This window comes from Lissotriton helveticus, chromosome 1_1 (genome assembly GCF_964261635.1).
Source record: "Lissotriton helveticus chromosome 1_1, aLisHel1.1, whole genome shotgun sequence".
NCBI lineage: Eukaryota > Metazoa > Chordata > Amphibia > Caudata > Salamandridae > Lissotriton > Lissotriton helveticus.
The window spans coordinates 1,640,197,677-1,640,216,131 of record NC_136057.1 but is presented as its reverse complement, the minus strand read 5'-3'; the positions used below and the strand labels follow the sequence as shown (position 1 = coordinate 1,640,216,131).

Below are 18,455 nucleotides of genomic sequence, written 5' to 3'. Positions count from 1 at the left end.
TCTCTTTTGCAAGGGCAATTTCTTGCCTCTTGATTCTAAGCTTGGATTCCCTCATCCTAGCTTTATGCTCTCTTCTCTCAGGGGAAGTCATTCTCCCTAGAGCTGAGGCATGGGACCCTATTGAGTCAGCAGAGTGGTTGGAATCACTGGAAAGTGATCTTTTCCTTCTGTGCCCATTGTTAGGCCTACCTGAGGGTCTGGTTTGGATTCTTCCATTCTCAGTCCCAAGTACTCCTAGGTTAACCTGGTTCAGTTCCCTCACTTGCACCTGTCTAGCATCCACCTCAGCATCAGCATCCCCTTGGTTTTCACCAGTGGGATCATCTGTTGGGGGATGGTCCTCCTCTGTACTACCTGATGGACCTGGGTTGGATGCTTTGTCTACATCATACTCCACTAATATATCTATCAGGTGCTTAGAGGTGGGACTTTGTCCTTGTCTCAGTCTTCTGACTGAACACAAACTTCTCAACTCATGAAAAGTGAATGTGTCATATTCAGAAGGTGCCCTGGGAGGGTCAACTTCTGGCAGAGTCTCACTGAGCCCTGCATCTAAGGACATTTTCTAGTGAGGTGTGGTGTGTGCACCTCCCTACACTAAATGGTATCTACTAGAACCTCTCTAGAGTTGTTGTCAGGGTATGCTAAGCCCTTTGCTCTACAACAACTAAGTTCAGTAGAACTTAAAGTATTATAAGACTTGATTGATATGTACCTCCTGGTACCTTAATGTGATCTTTCAAACGATATTACAAGATTATATGGTAAAACAAATTCAAGCTCTTATCCAACCGCTGCACACCAATGTGAGAAGTTAGCCTGGCATATGATACCATGTCATGAATGATGTAATATGTGACGTCATCAGCGGTGCATTGTGGGCGCGTGAGTTATAGTTAGCTGAACTAACTATAACGGGGGAATTTCACTGGTTTTGTATGAGTGAAATGTCCAACTAACTATAACGCCCCTGGAACCTATGGTTTTTACAGTGAATTTCTAAGGTTTTTTAAATGCTAATTTCTAACTATAACATGCCTGAAACCTATGTTTTTTTCTGTGAATTTCTAAGGTTTTTGAAATGTTAATTTGTAACGATAATGTGCCTGAAACCTATGTTTTTTCAGTGAATATATATATATATATATATATATATATATATATATATATATATATAAGTACAATATTTTGTACAACTATATTTTTGCCATCAATATTTTTTTACCAATATTTTTGTACTTACCATTATAAATATAGGAGGTATATATTTTTGACATCGATATTTAAAACTCGATATTGTCGTATGGAGATATTTTAGGTGTTGATATTCTGTCAGTGAACCGTACCACTTACCTTCCTTTTGAATATATATGGTTCGATAGGAACTTGCCTAAGGCAATGAAATATTCTATCAGTTTGTATCCTTTTGTGTAATGTCTACTTGCTCTTGCAAAGTACTCTGACACCCATAGGTCTAGTACACTCCATCTAAAACAGCAAATCAATAAATAAATAATTAAATATTTCTCTAGGCTCTCACCCTTGTTAAGTGTTGTGTTGCCCTCTTACTAGGTTTGCATGCTACAAATATTCTTACTCTCACGCACACACATATACATACTTTGTTTAAATTTCAACACAGGAAAAATATAGACCATTAGAGACAGCTAGATCTTTATCTTTGTTTTTATTTCCAGCCTAAAAAAGCATTCACAGGCAAGTCAATGATACACCTACAGGCAAATAAAAACATTTGTAGCCACAGGTACGTAAGTCTGAAAAAGCGACTTCCTGAGTGTGATTTCCTGTGATTTGCAATTAGGAAATTGCTATTTCAAATATATGAAACTCTTTTGAGTTTCATTTGTGATTCACAGTGGGTCGCAAATAGACCTACCTCCTGAATAATAAGGAGGTATAGCTCAGTTTGCAACCCATGGGAAATCGCTAAAATCACAGGGATCATTGCCTGCTGAGGTCGGCAGCTCACCATGTCTGTGATTGCTTTTAAAGGAAGGAAAACAGGATGTATTTCAAAAACAAAAATTAAAAGTTTTCATTTCATTTATTAAGAGCAGGCTGTCCACTGCCTGCTCTTAAAAAATGCATTTGCAAACATTCACAATGGGGAGTGGGTCCCTTGGTCCCCCCTTCCAAGGGACCCCTTCCCCATTTGCAGATTTAATACTTGCAGAAAACTTGGATCCGCTTGCCATGGAGAAAAAGAGGGCATTGAACCGGTTTCATAATTTACATCTGTCTATTGTGGGCCGGTGCAAAGTCCTCAAATTATCTATATTTTTTCAGAACTATCTCTCTTGAATTCACTAACATAATACTATAGAAATGTGATTGTCTCTTTTCTCAATTTATATGGGCGTATCCGCAGCCAAGAAGATCACTTACATTTTTATCCCTAACCCGGGAGAGAGGGGACTGGTCAATTCCAAACTTAAGATTGTACTACTGGGCCACTGTCCTGCAGACATGTCCAGTATTGGTTCAAAACCAACCTTTAGTATCGCAAAGGAACACCCGTCTCCGTTTGAACTTTATCTTGGGTCTGATGCCTGGGGGTGCCTTTGGCGTCAGCTCGAATTCAGGTATTACAAGAAGGTTAAATTCAAGACCCTCAAGGTCTTCACCGCAGTGTGCAAGCTTTTAGGAATTGACAGACTGAATCACTATACCCCCACTAGAAATAATGCTAATTTGCAAGACATATTTGGGGTATCATATTTTCTAAATAGGTTTAACTCTGGCATAGATAAATTGGCGGTCTTGTATTCGTCCGAAGGGGTCCTGGCATTTGACGATCTTCAAACCCAATTTGACTTGAGTCATAATGAGGCCTTTAAATATCAAGCCATTAAGGATTCTTTATCACACAAGGCGGGCCAACGGGTTCACTAAATGTTAACTTATTGAAAGATTATTGGGGACCTCCACCCCCGAATCGGGGTTATCTATGTCACTCTTAAAAGCCTAATGCCTGATGACCTGGCCAAATCTTAAATAAATGGCAACAAAAATTGGATATTACCAACAATGTCTTCTACCTAGCTCTCCAATTTGCTCCAAGTGATTTATTATCGGCCAACTTACAAGCACAATTCTACAAAACTTGTTTCTTTTTGTATTTTACACCTAGTAGAGTTGAAAATGGGGAACAGGCAAAGGCACTCATTGCCCTCGATGCTCTGAAAATAGCGCAGACTCCATCCATATGTTTGCACTTGCGAGGAACTTAGGCCATTACTAACTAAGATGCAAGACTTCTCGGGCTACTTTTATCTCGAGACATCCTGCTCACTTGCACAACGGTTTTGTTGGGTATACAAGAAGCTGTCGATAGGAAGAAAGGAGGGGCCCTCATTTTTATTGCTATGGAGATTTATAGGCTATGTATAACATCTGCTTGGATAGATGCTAACCCCCCTCTATCTTCACATTGGTTGGCCCGGCTATACTCAATATGCAACCTTGAAAAAGCTAACTATTCTAAGAACAGCATCTGGGCCAAAAAGAAAGGTTTAGTTCTTTGGGAACCTCTGTCCAGCTGGCTTTGTCAGACGAACTCTCAATAAACTTAGGGAGGGGTTGAAGCTCCCAGATTCCCGTGCTTGGCTGTCAAACTAATAGAGGGATAGTTAGCCCATATAATTGAGGATTAGAGATTGGCCTAGCCCGGCATGTTATTTATATGCATTTTGTTTGCACTGTTCTTCATGTATTTTGCACTTTGCACTTTTGCAGAGGTCACTTTAACATTAATGAATGCATATTAGAAAAATCAAAGGGATCGTGGCCTGCTGGGGTCTGCAGCCCACCATGTCTGTGATTGTTTTTAAAGAAAGGAAAACGGGATGTATTTCAAAAACAAAAATGAAAAGTTTTCTTTTCGTTTTTTAAGAGCAGGCTGTCCACTGCCTGCTCTTAAAAAATGCTTTTACAAACATTCACAAAGGGGAATGGGTCCCTTGGACCCCCTTCCAAGGGAACCCTTTCCTATTTGTGAATGGGTTACCACCCAACTGAATTTGGTAGTAAAATGCAAATGTTTTGCAACCTCATTTTCAGTGCAAAACATTCATACATACCACTGTGATTAACAGGTTACAGAATCGCTATTTGGGTTTGGTAAATAAGAAAATGCCTTTTTGCGTTCACAAACGGACCGATTCGCAGAATCGGCCCGTTTCTGACCTCAGAAAGATTTTGTACATGTGACCCATAGTGTATTCGCCACATGATCCATTCTGCTACTACCATAAAATATTTAATTCAACAAGACTGAATGGTTAGAATACACACTGACTGTGCTGACTATCTTAGTAAATTTGCTGGCTAATCGGAAAACTTTGTGACTATCATTGTTCACTTTCTGAATAGTTGGATTGACTTCTCGAAGGCCCATTGGGAAGCTGGGACATCAAATGATCAGTAGGGCTTTGTTAACATTTCCAAAAGCTAAAAGTACCAGTCCAGGAAAGCACATTCTGAATCCTTGCTATTTCTATTCAGCATTATAAAAACAGTTATCAACCTTATGGACCAGTTTCATCCATCAAGCCATTTCCTTCTCTAACTCTGCTTACAGAAAAATGATGGTGGCGAGAAAAACAGATTGGCTGCATAGACAAATCTGAATACCTACATTTGCTTCCCTTTTTTCATTAAAACAATTTTTTTCACCCTTGCAGAAAGTGTCTCGCCGGAGGAAGAGTATAAAATGGCGTGTCTGCTTTTGGTATTCCTTGCCGTCTCCCTACCATTATTGGCCTCTGACCCAATGTCTTTCTACAGTGTTGAGAGCGATGGTAAGTAAGAGAACTAGAAATAAAAAAAGTCTTCATTAACACTGTGAGGTACTGTTTATTAATCATAAAATAACCCTAGTTGGATTGTGCTCATTTCTAAGGGGTCACGGCTTTCGTAGTTATAGACTGAATCAGTGACATCCGTAAATGCAAATGCCAACAAACGATATGACTTGCCAAAGTTGTTGAAATTCTCACGATTTGCAAGAGACAAAATAGCATCATTCTAGTGACTGAAAGAAAAATCAGATCAGGAACAAAAGAGTTGGGAGAGACCTTAAGTAAAGGTTGTGCCCAAAGTAAATAAAATATTAGTTAGGGCATGGAGTGGGAACGTAGGGCCTACTTTACCGTTGGTGGAGATGGCACTCCCTCTTTACAGAAACGGAGTTCCCTGCCTTCAAACATCATGGTCCACCCACCTGATTTAGAATCGAGCAGACCATAGGTGAGATTAAAGCGGAGACTTCACCGTCTCTGCTGTTTTCAAACCCCTCCAACAGCCAGACGGAATAAGGGTTATCAGAGATTTGCCAGTCTACCGACCCTCCTATTTAGCTGGGCAGACATACAGCCGATTTTCAGTGGCTGTCACTGCCAGTAAATGCTGGTGTTAAGGGCGATACAATGTACTTAGTGCTCCCCTCGCTGTGGGAGAAAACTTGCATGTCAAGGGGGCATTGTTTATTTTATTTTCAAAAAGAAAATCCCGCTTTGAGATTTTCTTTTTGAAAATAAAAACAACATTTTATGTTTGCGGTAAGCTCTGTCATGTTGACAGCAATCGGTCAAACTTACAATGCACTGACAGGAACTGCTGTGACAGCCCCCATTTCTTCTGGAATGGTACAGGCCAGGGGGAAAACTTGGGAAAAGGCCATTACTATTCAAAGAGCTCAGTAAACAGGAAAATCATTGCAACTTAAGCTACAGTGCTAAATGAGTACTTGAAGAGAAGAAAGGTTAATACAGGAGTAGTTAATGGATAGTGACTATAATCTAACAGCACTGAAAGAGGGTACTATAAATGAGAGTGGAAGATGGTTAGAGAAAGATTCAAGAGAAGGCAGCAAGATGGCAATAAGAGAGAACAGAACACACTAGAGTATGTATACCGCCAGACACTGCAAATTATCATTTATTTTTCTATATGTTTGCCCCATAGCAAAAGGACATACTGTAGCCCTTTACCGAGACATTGACTAGTAAAAATGTGCCCGCATAAAAGCGAATAACCTGAAGTTGTACATGTTTGTGCTAACAATTAAAGAATCAAATTAAGCAACCTAAAGACCACGGAGAGCTTACATTCTTTTTGCTAGTCACCAGAATTAGGAACAATATTATGAATTTGCAAGGAAAATACAGATTCTTAAATGAGTACAGCAACTATACATTTTAAAAGTGACTGTTACCTTGACTGTTGTACAAGTTTTGTTGCTTTAAGTGATCAGATCTTAATTAATTGAAACCTCTTTAATTTTGAAAAAAAAGAGTACCACAATTTCTTAATTGGATTCCTGTATTTTAATCGGACAATTGATACTGTTAATATGGTTGTTATTCTAGAGTATTCTTTGCCAACAGAACACAGCTCGAGAACCCCCAATATGGAATTGATAGCAACCCTGGGTATTCTCAGGCCACAGCCTTCTATTTTTGTCCTGGGCACTAATTAACTTTATTGTCTTCAAATACAATACTACAATTCATGGATTCTTTTTAAATTCCAAATTAATCCAGCACTTTAATCCAATTTATTCAGCTGAGGCTTGGGGCCAGATATACTGAAAATCGATTAGCAAAAAATGGTCCCAAATTACGCACTGACTTTTATGCAAAATCAATTCCGATGTTGTGAACTGACCTGGGTACCAATAGGTCAATACATAAAAATTACTGGGAGGAGTGAGTCACAAACCAACCTACCTCATGAATAATAATGATGCAGGTTGCAAATTGTGACTCACTCCAGTTTGAGGCCATCAGAGTGATGCTGGCCTGCTGTTGTTAGTAGACCACCATGCCTGTGATTGCCTTTAAATAAAGTTATAAAAATTCTAGATTCCGCATCATTTTCTTAACAGACACAGTTGTGTTTAAAAAAAACCTTACTTTAAAAACAAAAAGTTTGTTTGACTGTTGTCAGTGGTTTCATGGACCACGGCATACTCCGAGACAAACTTTCTTTAACTTTCACAAAATGATAAAGTGTCCCAAGCGAGAACCCTTCCTTTTTGGCAATGGAGTTAGCACCTCATTTGAGGTATTGGTAGCTTTTAAATTGTTTGCAACCGGAATTGAGGTTGCTAACAAGTGAAACATCTGATAGCAAAACACAATTTAGATGGGACGCTCTAAATACGTCCCTTCCTAGTTGCAATTTGGTATCTATTTCAACACCCATTTAACGATTTGGTAAGCCTTTATTAAATCACAAGGTGGCCTTAGTAAATATCAAAAAACTGCTTTGCAGTCGCATATCCCCTAATTTAACAAATTGCAGTCGCTGCAAAATGGCTTAGTACATTTGGCCCTAAATCTCCAACAACAGTACTCAAATGTTTTCTGCTCGGCACTCCACCACAGTGTTTGAGCATATTGTCTCCACTGATGCTGATATTTTTTACAAGCAGGAGCCCTCTGAGGTGAAATATATGCAGTGTTTGGTGGTAAATATTAACGGTACTGGGCTGTCTATCGCCAGTCTTATGGAGGCTTTTTTTCTGCCACTCGGGTGGTTGCGTGGTCAGATGGCAAAGGATAAATAATCCTCATAAATAACATAAACTCCGCCGGTGGAATTAATCAGCACTGACTACTTTCTAAACAGGGCTGGAAGAGGGAGAAGTCCCTCTATGTTTAAAAGCCACTGCAGATTAAACTTTCATTTGCAGTGATTTTTAAACATAGAAGGACAGCTCCCTCTTCTGGCCCTATTTAAAAATCACTGACTTCTCTGTTGTGCATACCCCTAGGTGCCCTTACATACTCAGAGTGGATCACTGACAGAATATAGACTACAAGAATATCGATTTACCAGAATATCGAAATAAAAATATGGAATGACAGAATATCGACTCCCCATTTACAAACAGGTAAGAGCAAAAATATCGAATAAAAAATATCGATGTTAAAAATATAGAATGATAAAATATTGAATTTTTTAAATGTCTTAAAAAATATAACATTAATTAAATAATACATATAAGTAAGTCAAACATATTCAAAATTAAGTGAAAAAGGTCCAAATTAATAAATCAAAAATGTAATCTAAAATAACAAACATACTTTTTATATATATATTAATTTATTAATATTAAAAAGTAATTATTTATAATTTTTAAAATGTAAAAAACATATTTTAAAAACTAATTACATATATATAAATAAACATATAATATAAATATAAAAATAAATTATATATAATAAGTTAAAACATTAAAAATATGTGTTTTTAAATTAATATTTTACAGTACATTAAATATAACAATAGTGAAAACATTGCATAACGTAGGGGATAAAATTACTATTCCCACTCCAGCAAGTGGTACAGTAGGGAAAGTGTTGGATAGCGGGAAAGTAAAAATTACTATTCCCACTCAACCAGGTGCAACAGTAAGGAAAGTGTTGGATAGTGGGTGGGTAAAAATTACTATTCCCACTCCAGTGAGTACAACAGTAGGGAAAGTGTTGGATAGCGGGTGGGTAAAATTACTATTCCCACTCCAGTGAGTGCAACAGTAGGGAATGTGTTGGATAGCGGGTGGGTAAAAATGACTATTCCCACTCCAGTGAGTGCAACAGTAGGGAAAGCGTTGACTAGCAGTGGGTAAAAATTACTATTCCCACTCCAAACCGTGCAATAATAGGTAAAGTGTTGGGTAGCAGGTGGGTAAAAATGACTATTCCCACTCCAGTGAGTGCAACAGTAGGGAAAGTGTTGGATAGCGGGTGGGTAAAAATTACTATTCCCACTCCAAACAGTGCAACAGTAGGGAAAGTGTTGGATAGCGGGTGGGTAAAAATTACTATTCCCACTCCAGTGAGTGCAACAGTAGGGAAAGTGTTGGATAGTGTAGGGGTTAAAAATAACATACTTATACATTAAAACATTTTTGTAATTAAATAATGAATTATTTAATTAATTAAAAATAGCAATAAATAAAAATTAATAAAAACTTTAATAACATTAAATTACTTCAATCAATCAATCAATCAATCAAAGCATTTATATAGCGCACTACTCACCCGGAGGGTCTCAAGGCGCTAGGGGAGGGGGGTCTGCTACTGCTCGAACAGCCAGGTCTTGAGCTGCTTCCTGAAGGCAAGGTGGTCCTGGGTCAGGCGGAGGTGAGTCGGGAGGGAGTTCCAAGTCTTGGTGGCCAGGTAGGAGAAGGACCTTCCTCCTGTGGTGGCTCTTCGGATGCGGGGGATGGCGGGGAGGGCGTGGCCGGTCGATCGAAGCTGGCGTGTGGGAGCGTAGAAGTTGAGGCAGCTGTTGAGGTATCCTGGGCCTTGGTTGCGAAGGGCTTTGTGTGCGTGGGTGAGGAGACGGAAGGTGATTCTCTTGTTGACCGAGAGCCAGTGCAGATCTCTCAGGTGTCCGGTGATGTGGCTGCGACGGGGGATGTCCAGGATGAGTCGTGCTGAGGCGTTCTGAATCCGCTGGAGTCTCTTCTGGAGTTTGGCGGTGGTTCCGGCGTAGAGGGAGTTGCCGTAGTCCTTCCCACTTCCCACCCTATTCCCCAATAAACACACAACCCACTCCACATAAAATTTCTCATAATTAATATAATTACTAATTAATCAATTAATATAAATGCATTACCAATTAATAATTAATTAACAATACATTAATTATCAATACCAATAAATAATACATATTAAAAATTATTTACCAATTAATAATTAATTAAATAATATAATTATCAATTAATTAATAATTAACCATAATTACCAATCAACCGTAATTACCAATCAATAATTAACAATAAATTAATTATCAATACCAATAAATAAAATGTAATATTTGCTTAATTACAATTAAATTACTTCCCACCCTATTCCCCTATAAACCCACAACCCTCTCCTAAAAAAAGTACTCTTTCAACATATTAACAAATTAATTATTAATAGGTAATTTCTAATTAATAACTATGTAATATTTGTTTTACACAATAAACATAATTACTATTAAATTATCATTTATTATTTATCAAATTATAAGCATTAAAGTGCATACTCCATGGTGCCCTTACATACTCTGCAGTGATTACTGCAGAGTTTTAAAGAGGTATGCACATATGGGCCAAATGCCATATGCACTCACAGTGTATACTCCTCAGCACCCATACATACACTGCAGTAATTACTGCAGAGTACGTGAGGGCACCAAGGGGCATGCCTTGTAAGTGCATTTGGTATTTGGCAGTGCTTTTCGTAGCGCAAAATGTACCCTGGCATCTATTTTTGGACGCATGGGTGCATTTTGTGCTTTGAAATTAGCACCAAATTCCCAATCTGCCAGCTGCTGAATTCTGCAGAATTTTAATATAATTCAGCCGAAATCTGCAAAATCAAATTCTGCCAATTCTGTCCACCCTTTAGCCCTCATATGTTATGTTATGCCAATTTGTAGAGCACACTGTCACCCAGGAGGTTATCCTGCTGCTGAATAGGTGTGAGTCTAGCCAAAACCAGGGCCTAGTGGGACTACTCGAAAAGCTAGGTCTTCAGCTTCTTGTGGAATTCAAAAAGTGAGGCGGAGGCTCTTATGTGTAGCAGCAGGTTGGACATATTTCCTTCGTCATACTGGTCTTGGTCATCATCATTGTCCCCATCACTATAGTGGGAAATATGTGACTGATTCTGAGTGACCATACTGTTGAGGTCTGGGAATCAGCATCAATGCCCAAACTTGTGGTGTTAAGTTTGGCACCATGAGAGACATCGTGCATAGCACCACGTCCAAAGTAGGTAGAGCTCTGATCAAGAAAGGGGCCAGCCTCAAATCAAGGTCAGAGAGCACAGTCTGCGTCAGAGATGGATAAGCCTGTGGTAAACCGACAGGTGGCCCCCACAGATCCTTGGGCCTGAAGGCATGCAAGAGCAATTGGTGGAGCAGAAAAATTGTGTCTCAGGACTGTTTCAGTTTCCAGATTTGTGATGTCGCTGATAGCCTGGGGAAGTTGGAGCGCATTGGGACCAGACCTGGGATCAGTTCCGATGCGGAGGACCAACTTCGTGGCCTAGATGTGCCCCGGCCAATGCGCACCTCCGAGGGGTTTAAATGAAAGGACATTGGAGACCCATGGTTGGATCTCTTGTGTTTCTTAGCCTTCTTTGAGTTACCTCAACTCTGTGACCCTGATGACAATCGGATACCAAAACGGCCTCGTGAGTAGGATTGCAGAGGCCGGGATCTCTTTTTCAACTTCAAATTGTCCAAAAATGTTACGGCGAGTTTTGCTTTGTGTCACAGATGGCAACTATTTTAGTGCAGCAGTCACACGAGGCCAAACCATGTTTGGAGATGAGACAAGTCATGGGTGTCAGTCAGCCACATCGAATGATGACAGTTACAACATGCCTCAAAGCCTGTGTTTTTAGGGGGAGATATACTGCACACTGACTTGATTTGAGAGGTACCAGTATGGTAAGAAACGGATTGACGTACGCACATGGAGGTAGGGAATATATGTGAGGGCTCAACAGAACATCAGAGGCAGGATGGATCCAATGTGGATGCAACCTACAGATGAGCGAGGGAATTGCTAATTAAATTTTCAGATCCAGGTTATCACCTGGAGAAATTCACAAGGTGAAAGATTTGCAGTTAGAAGTTTCTATCAAAAAGAAACGTCATGAACTACTCACTATTTATTTGCTCATTTCATAATGTTTACTTATTCAATACCAAATAGCCATTTCCATTTCATGAGTCAGTATAATATTAGAATAAAATATTCTTTCCAATGATAAAAAAAAACTTTGGTACGTAAAAAGGACATGCCCAATGAACTTCATGAAAACTATACTTGCAGTAATACAGATGTTCACTTTCAAATAAAATTGTATTATCGACTATCGACAAACAACAGTTTAAGTGCAGCCTTTCAATTTGAAGGCAGTGTTGCTGATCATCCTGAAAGCAAGTCAGTCACTCAAAAAAAATCCTTTATCTGTTTTTTCAAAACCATAAAGTGCAGTGCGTACATTTTTTTCTTTAGTCACTTTATAAATTGTACTGTTTACAAAAATTAAAAAGTGTTTATCTTTTCCCTAAATTAAATATGCATTTGCCTCTACATGTTTAATATAAATATTAAGTCACTTGTTTCTAATTTCACGATAAATTCATTCCTTTATATTTCATTAAAACTGTCCCTTTATACGGCCCTTTACTGTTGTAAATTTGCTTTTCTGAGGAGGTTGCTTATTTGTGAGAAGAATTTTTTTCCCTCGGCATATCATTATGTTTGATGCACCCTCCATCCAGCGGATTACGGCCTGCCTGCAGATGCGGATGTTTAATTAATTAAAGATAGGTTTAAGGAGTGTCTTTCTTAAGTCCGTGACTATGAGGCATGCACACATCAAATGGCTTATGGATTCTTTACAGTATCCACATAAACAAGTTTGTTTTTTGTTTATGCCTTTCCATATTGGCAGCAAATCCTTCTTAACAAGCGCTCCTAAGCATTACTGAATGAAGATCCTTTTTATCACTATGTGAAATTGCGCTGATAAATAGCCTTGCGACTTCAGGTGGCTGTACGAATTTATGCATTTCGTTGTTTAGCCAGCATATTTTTAACTTCCGGGAGGGACAGTTTCTTTGCTGTGGTGTCACATGCCATAGTAAATGTTGCCCTGTCCACCACGCTCTCCCATGCCTCTTAAAACGCCTAGTTTTTCTAAGGCTTTTCCCAGATGTGCACCCCATGAGTTAGATTGCTTTTGCTCCATCTGTGCCTTGATTTCTGTCCAACAGAAGTAATTCAATGATCCGGATTCTGAGGCTCGACACTTCCAACATAATTTTACAAAGGTGTTCATTCTTTGATATTCTCGATTCTGAAGACCAAACTGTAGACAGACCTGGGCTGGCGGCGTTGCTTTAGGAAGGCCGAAAACTGCCTTATAGTCCTTGGTCTGGAGCTCATTCAATATTTCAATTTCCTTACCACACCATATTACCAAGCCATATGTCAAGGAAGGTAATATATGTGCTGCCATCACTTTTTCAACAAGTGGTTGTAGGATGGGCATTTCAGTTTTTTTAGCAGTGTGTAAGCAAAGATTAGTGATTGAGGTTTTGCTCTCATTGACTTTATTTGATCCGTTAATGAAATACGTCATCCCAGTATATACCCGAGTATTATTTTGACCCTGTCGATTCTACTTGTTTGCCCTTTACGTACCGTTTGTATTTACTGAACTGAGTGTGCACTAAGCATACCACCTTTGTTTTCTTCCTGTTCAGCTCCAACCCTTGCCACTCAAGGTAATTTGCCAAATCATTTGACCGATTGAACTTTGGCACAAAATCACAATATTGTCGGTGTATTGGAGGCATGAAATTGACTCGTTTGCCAAGTTGGGAGGGTGGCTCTTCGCTTTTGACAAGTAGCTGTTTATGACTGCAAGATACAAGTAGAATAAGCTCGGTGCCAGCACACAGTCTTGTTTCAGACCATGTTTGGTACTTATCTTGGCTAAGACGCTGCTCCCAACTCCGAGTTTAACCTAGGCCCAGGTGTCGCTATGTAATGCAATGATGACATTGAGTCATTTTTGTGGTAGTCCCCATGCTTTCAATTTTGCCCAGAGTCGGTCTCGTGGGGCTCTATCAAACGCTGATTTTAGATCTATGAAACATGCAAACAACCGAGATTTTCTTCTCCTGACTTTTTCTGATAAAATAGACAGGGCTGTCAAATTTGTCATTGTTCCCATGCTGGACCTGAATCCTGTTTGAATTTTCAGGATCGGGCATTTCTCCTCCACCCATGCTTGGAGGTGTGCTAGAATGCAGGATGCATATAGTTTGCCTCTATGTCAATCAAGGCTATCAGCCAGTAGTTTTTTGGCAGGTGCGGCTTCCGCTTTTGTATATTGGGTGGAATATATTCCCTTTCCAAGAGTTTGTTGTCTTTTTCTGACTGTAGGTATGATTGAGGAGCAGTGTAAGATACTCAGCCCAATATCCTGGTGCTTGCTTGAATAGTGCATTTGGGAGACTGTTCAGCCCTGCTGCTCCTTCTGCCTTTAGTTTTTTTATAATTAATTTTTTTTGTTTTGCGTCAGTTAGGGCTTTGGATCCGTGAGTGCTTAAAACAAATTACTCCCCTTCCGATCTCACAATTTCCTGTAGTTGGAAGCTGGATGTTACTACTGCATTCCTTCTCTCTGCTATGACTGCATCTGATTTTCCGGCGATCGAACTTCCTACACCTTTGTCTCCTGGGTGGTCTTGTTGTTTTGGGGGTTGGTATACATTTTTGGAACATGTTGTTTCCAGCTTATTCCCGTGTTATGATACCTTCTCGGTCCTTTTGGTAAATTCTTTAATATGCCCCAAAATTCTCTGCTGTTTGGCAGTTTACTTGCCCAGAGTAGTTTACCACAGAGGCCTTCCTTATGCACCTTGTTTCCCATGTTTCTTCCTCATTGCTGCAATTTTACACTTATCCGTTTTTATGTCTTTTCTTGCAGCTGCAGCTTGAGTTCTCACCTCTCTTGCGATTTTCCTTTTCTCATCACGCAGGTATTTGTTATACAACATATATTCCTTGCTTGTTGTCTGCCAGGATTCCTCTGGCTTACCAGTTTTGCTGGCACCAAAGTTGGAAAATCTTACTGCCAGTACATGGTGTTCTTCATAACCTACAAGGGACCTTGGAGTTAGGTTCCATGTTTCTTGAAGTAATATTAATTCAAGAATCTGTAAAAAGGTCAGAGTATCATTATCTTGGCACATTTCTCCAAATCCGTGGACATTCCATGAACAGATCTTGATGAGGTTGTCTGTATGTGCACTGCATTGGGTCCCTGATGGTTCACATGTTTTGTGCCCCTGACTTTTGTGAGGTCCACTGTTGACTTAGGACCCCGGGCACCCATGTCCAGTCCTGGTTATCTTCTGTCTGTTGTCTTCAGATTGTGACTGGCTTTGCCTGGATCCTTTCTGGTTTTGGGCCATCTTGAAAGCTTTTTAACCGTGCAAATCTTTTTTAACCACGGCCCATGAATATATTTGTGTTCATACATTTCCTCGCATTTAAATCAAAGCAATTTAGACATTTCGTAATTGTTTTGAGGAATAAATGTAGCTTGTTTTTATCATGAGTGAACTCATGCTACATATTTTTTATCAATAAACTTTCAGAACTACTACTGCCACTATCAATGGGTGGACACACTAGCCTCGTTAAAATGGCCATCAAACCTAGATTCCTTTGCTATTTTAACAGCATCTGCATCCCGCTAAACAAAAGATTTTTTATAATAAAACCAGTGCTTTAAATGGGCCGGTACTGTCTGGTACGGAGAATCGGCACTTTTATATTTTGATAGGGAGAGTACCAGCACTTCTCAAGAGAAATGCAATACCTTTAATTGGAGAGTACCGGCACTTCTCAGAAACAAGCAGGTACTCTGTGGCAGAGTATCTGCACTTCTATTTTTCCATTTCAAGCGCTGAATAAAACGCTGAACTCTACTCATTCAATTGACTTCGGCGGCAGGGAAACCCATAATTGCTTGGGAAATGATGACCCTGTCGTACCCTTGGGGAGGCTTCACTGTGAAGTGTGGGTGCACAGAAGGAAGATCCAAAAGGCGGAGAAAAAGATAACTTCAAGTTTATTATCCAGGAACAGAAACTTCATCCACTCTGTACTGCAGCCAGCCAACCAGTGCCTAACAGACTATAAACCACATTCTATATTCCATTCTGAGGCAGGAGGACAGAGTAGATTTCAATAATAACAAGAACAATTACAATAACAAATACAGAAACTAGATGAATCCAGAGATACATTATACACATATATCACATTCACCATACAAACATGGGGCCTCATTTATGAGAAATGGCGCATCGCTGCGTGAAAGCAGCAATGCGTCACTTCTCAGTGTGCACTCCTTGCCACATACCTGATGCGTCATATTTAATGTATGATGCATCATGTCGCAAGGAGTTACAGATACGTCAGTATTTCTGACGTATCTGTAAGCGCAAACGTGACGCATTGCTAGAGTGTGTTACAAAAGTGACGCAACTCCAGCAATGCGTCCTTTAACATGGGGCAAGCCCCATGTGAAAGGGCCTGCATCAGTCTTACGCCTGCTGTGAGGCAGGCGTAAGAAATTGACGCATTTGTGTTCTAGAAGTGGCGCAGTGAAATCTCATAGATTTCACTGCATCACTTTTACGACCCTTTCTTGCGTCAATACGACCCCCTTGCATACATTATACCTGGCGCAGGTATAATGTGGCGCAGGGGTTTACAAAGTGACGCATCTACCTAGATGCGTTACTTTGAAAATGTGGCGCAACAAGGCGCATTTTTTACGCCACTGGTGCGTCACAAAAAGTGACGCACCAGCGGCGTAAAAGTGACGCACGGCCTGATAAAGGAGGTCCATGGAATCTATTATTTAAGCACCTATGTGCATTCTGTGCACTATTGGTTCCAACACCCCAAATATTCTGCCCACCTAACAGTGGAAAAACATGTGGCAAATTCAGTTTCTATGGTGGAAGCCATGTGTCCCAAACAACCCTCGACAAAATCTGAAATGAATACTGTAAATTGTACTGAACAAATAAAAAGCTCAACTATGGTATGACGTCAGAGCAAAAAACAAACTCACAGCTACAAAATGAATACATTAACACTTGGGGTGATCTCTTTGAAAATAATGTATTTATCATTATAAAATCTCCCCGAGCGCATGTCACATTTCTCCACTAGAATGATTTCTATATCATAGAATAAAATGACCGTGCAGACGAGCCACGTCTGACTTTCCTGACTTATCAGAACATTTGAAATGATTTGACTTTCTTGTTATGACTACGGCCAATAGTAATCGCATCTCTTCAATATTTAGAGACATACAAGGGGCAATACCCGCATGAACCTGCCTAACTAGAGCTGGATGAAATGTTGATTTAGAGTCCTCCCTTCGGAGGAGGTGCGGGTTTAATGCTGTGCTCAGAAGGAAGGTTAAACTCCTACACAACAGTAGGTTACAATAGACTTACTAGGGATATGTTCACAGACTCTACGACTCCTCACTAGCACTAGATAAATGGGGACTGAAGGCAGACATGAATTTATAACAATTTGGGAAGTAAGCAGCCGATTTTTTGCATAGTGCATGGGGATGTGCCAAAATCCAGGAATGCTCGAATGATGTGTTAGTAACTTTGCAAAAGATAGTTGACTAACTCTTTCAAAAGTCACCCCTGATAGCAATCTTTTTAAATGTGCAAACACGTCCATATGCCAACTGCAAATTCACAGCCCTAGCCCTACTTCTAACAAAAAAGCTTGTGGCGCAGGACAGGGGCAGTTTACGCAACCGATTTATCAACAGTGTATAAATAAACTCACCTACTGCTGTGAATGGGTAGAGCTGACAATGATCCCATTTTGTGAATATGTTGCTGGGTGTAAACTAGAAGTTATGCAATTTAAGTTAATATGGCATGATAGATACATGGTTATAGACACAGATTGGGAACACTATGCATTTTTATAATTGTACTAAATCTGAAACAAGTTAATGAATAAAAATATCAGAACTACTTGTGGGGATAGGCATACCAAATAACCTGACAAAAAGCTCCATATGCTAATCGCGTTAGGCCTAGCTCAAGAGGAATTATTTTTATATAGATAGAGCTACTAAGGTTGAAATAATACTTCTGACGTTTGGATCCCACCTGAGCATAGTTGTTAATTGAGCATACTGGTCATCACAGCCAATGGAAGCTGAGCCCAAATCTAGCAAATGGCCAGAACCGAATACAATCTGGACCAAAGCAAATAATAAATCAGGACTAAATAGTCACAGGGACAGCTCAGTTTAAAGGTAAGATAATCATGAAAACTATTCTAAATTCAAAGTCAAACAACGGTCTGACATTGTGTCTATCTCTAGGAATATGGGAAAACCATTAGAAAACTCTAGATATGAAATTTAGTAACAGTCTGACATGGAGACTGCTCTTCTAGTAAAGGGAAAATGTCCTGGGACACTTCTCAAATGAAAACAACGTTTATAACATTTTAGAAGCATAGATTCAAGCCCTAACCATGAGGTGAAGAAGCACCACCATGGTCCGTCTACCTATATACAAGTGGAAATTACATTGCATTACTAAACAATAACTGTTTGAAAACATGAATAGAACTCTGTTCTGCTGGCAAGTACATCAACATTGTATGGGTGTTCCAATGGCAGCAGGTAGCGGGATTGTAAATTGTTAAATTAAACATTACCATCAGACAAAACTGTATAATTACTGATTTATAAGTGATTTAAAAAAATGCTGCAGAACACTTTTAACACTACCTACACAGGACAGAAAAAGGCATATTTTAACCCCTTCCATGC

The 18,455-nt window shown here is 39.6% G+C and overlaps 1 protein-coding gene across 1 annotated transcript in view; it reads left to right on the top strand.

Moving 5' to 3' along the window:
* The window catches only part of NCKAP1L (NCK associated protein 1 like), a 1,588,380-nt gene that overhangs the window by 1,158,655 nt on the left and 411,270 nt on the right, over positions 1 to 18,455 (top strand). Inside the window, exon 28 of the mRNA XM_078688681.1 lies at positions 4,704 to 4,820. Coding sequence (XP_078544807.1) covers positions 4,704 to 4,820 — 117 coding nt within the window. The remainder of the gene's footprint in view (positions 1 to 4,703; positions 4,821 to 18,455) is intronic.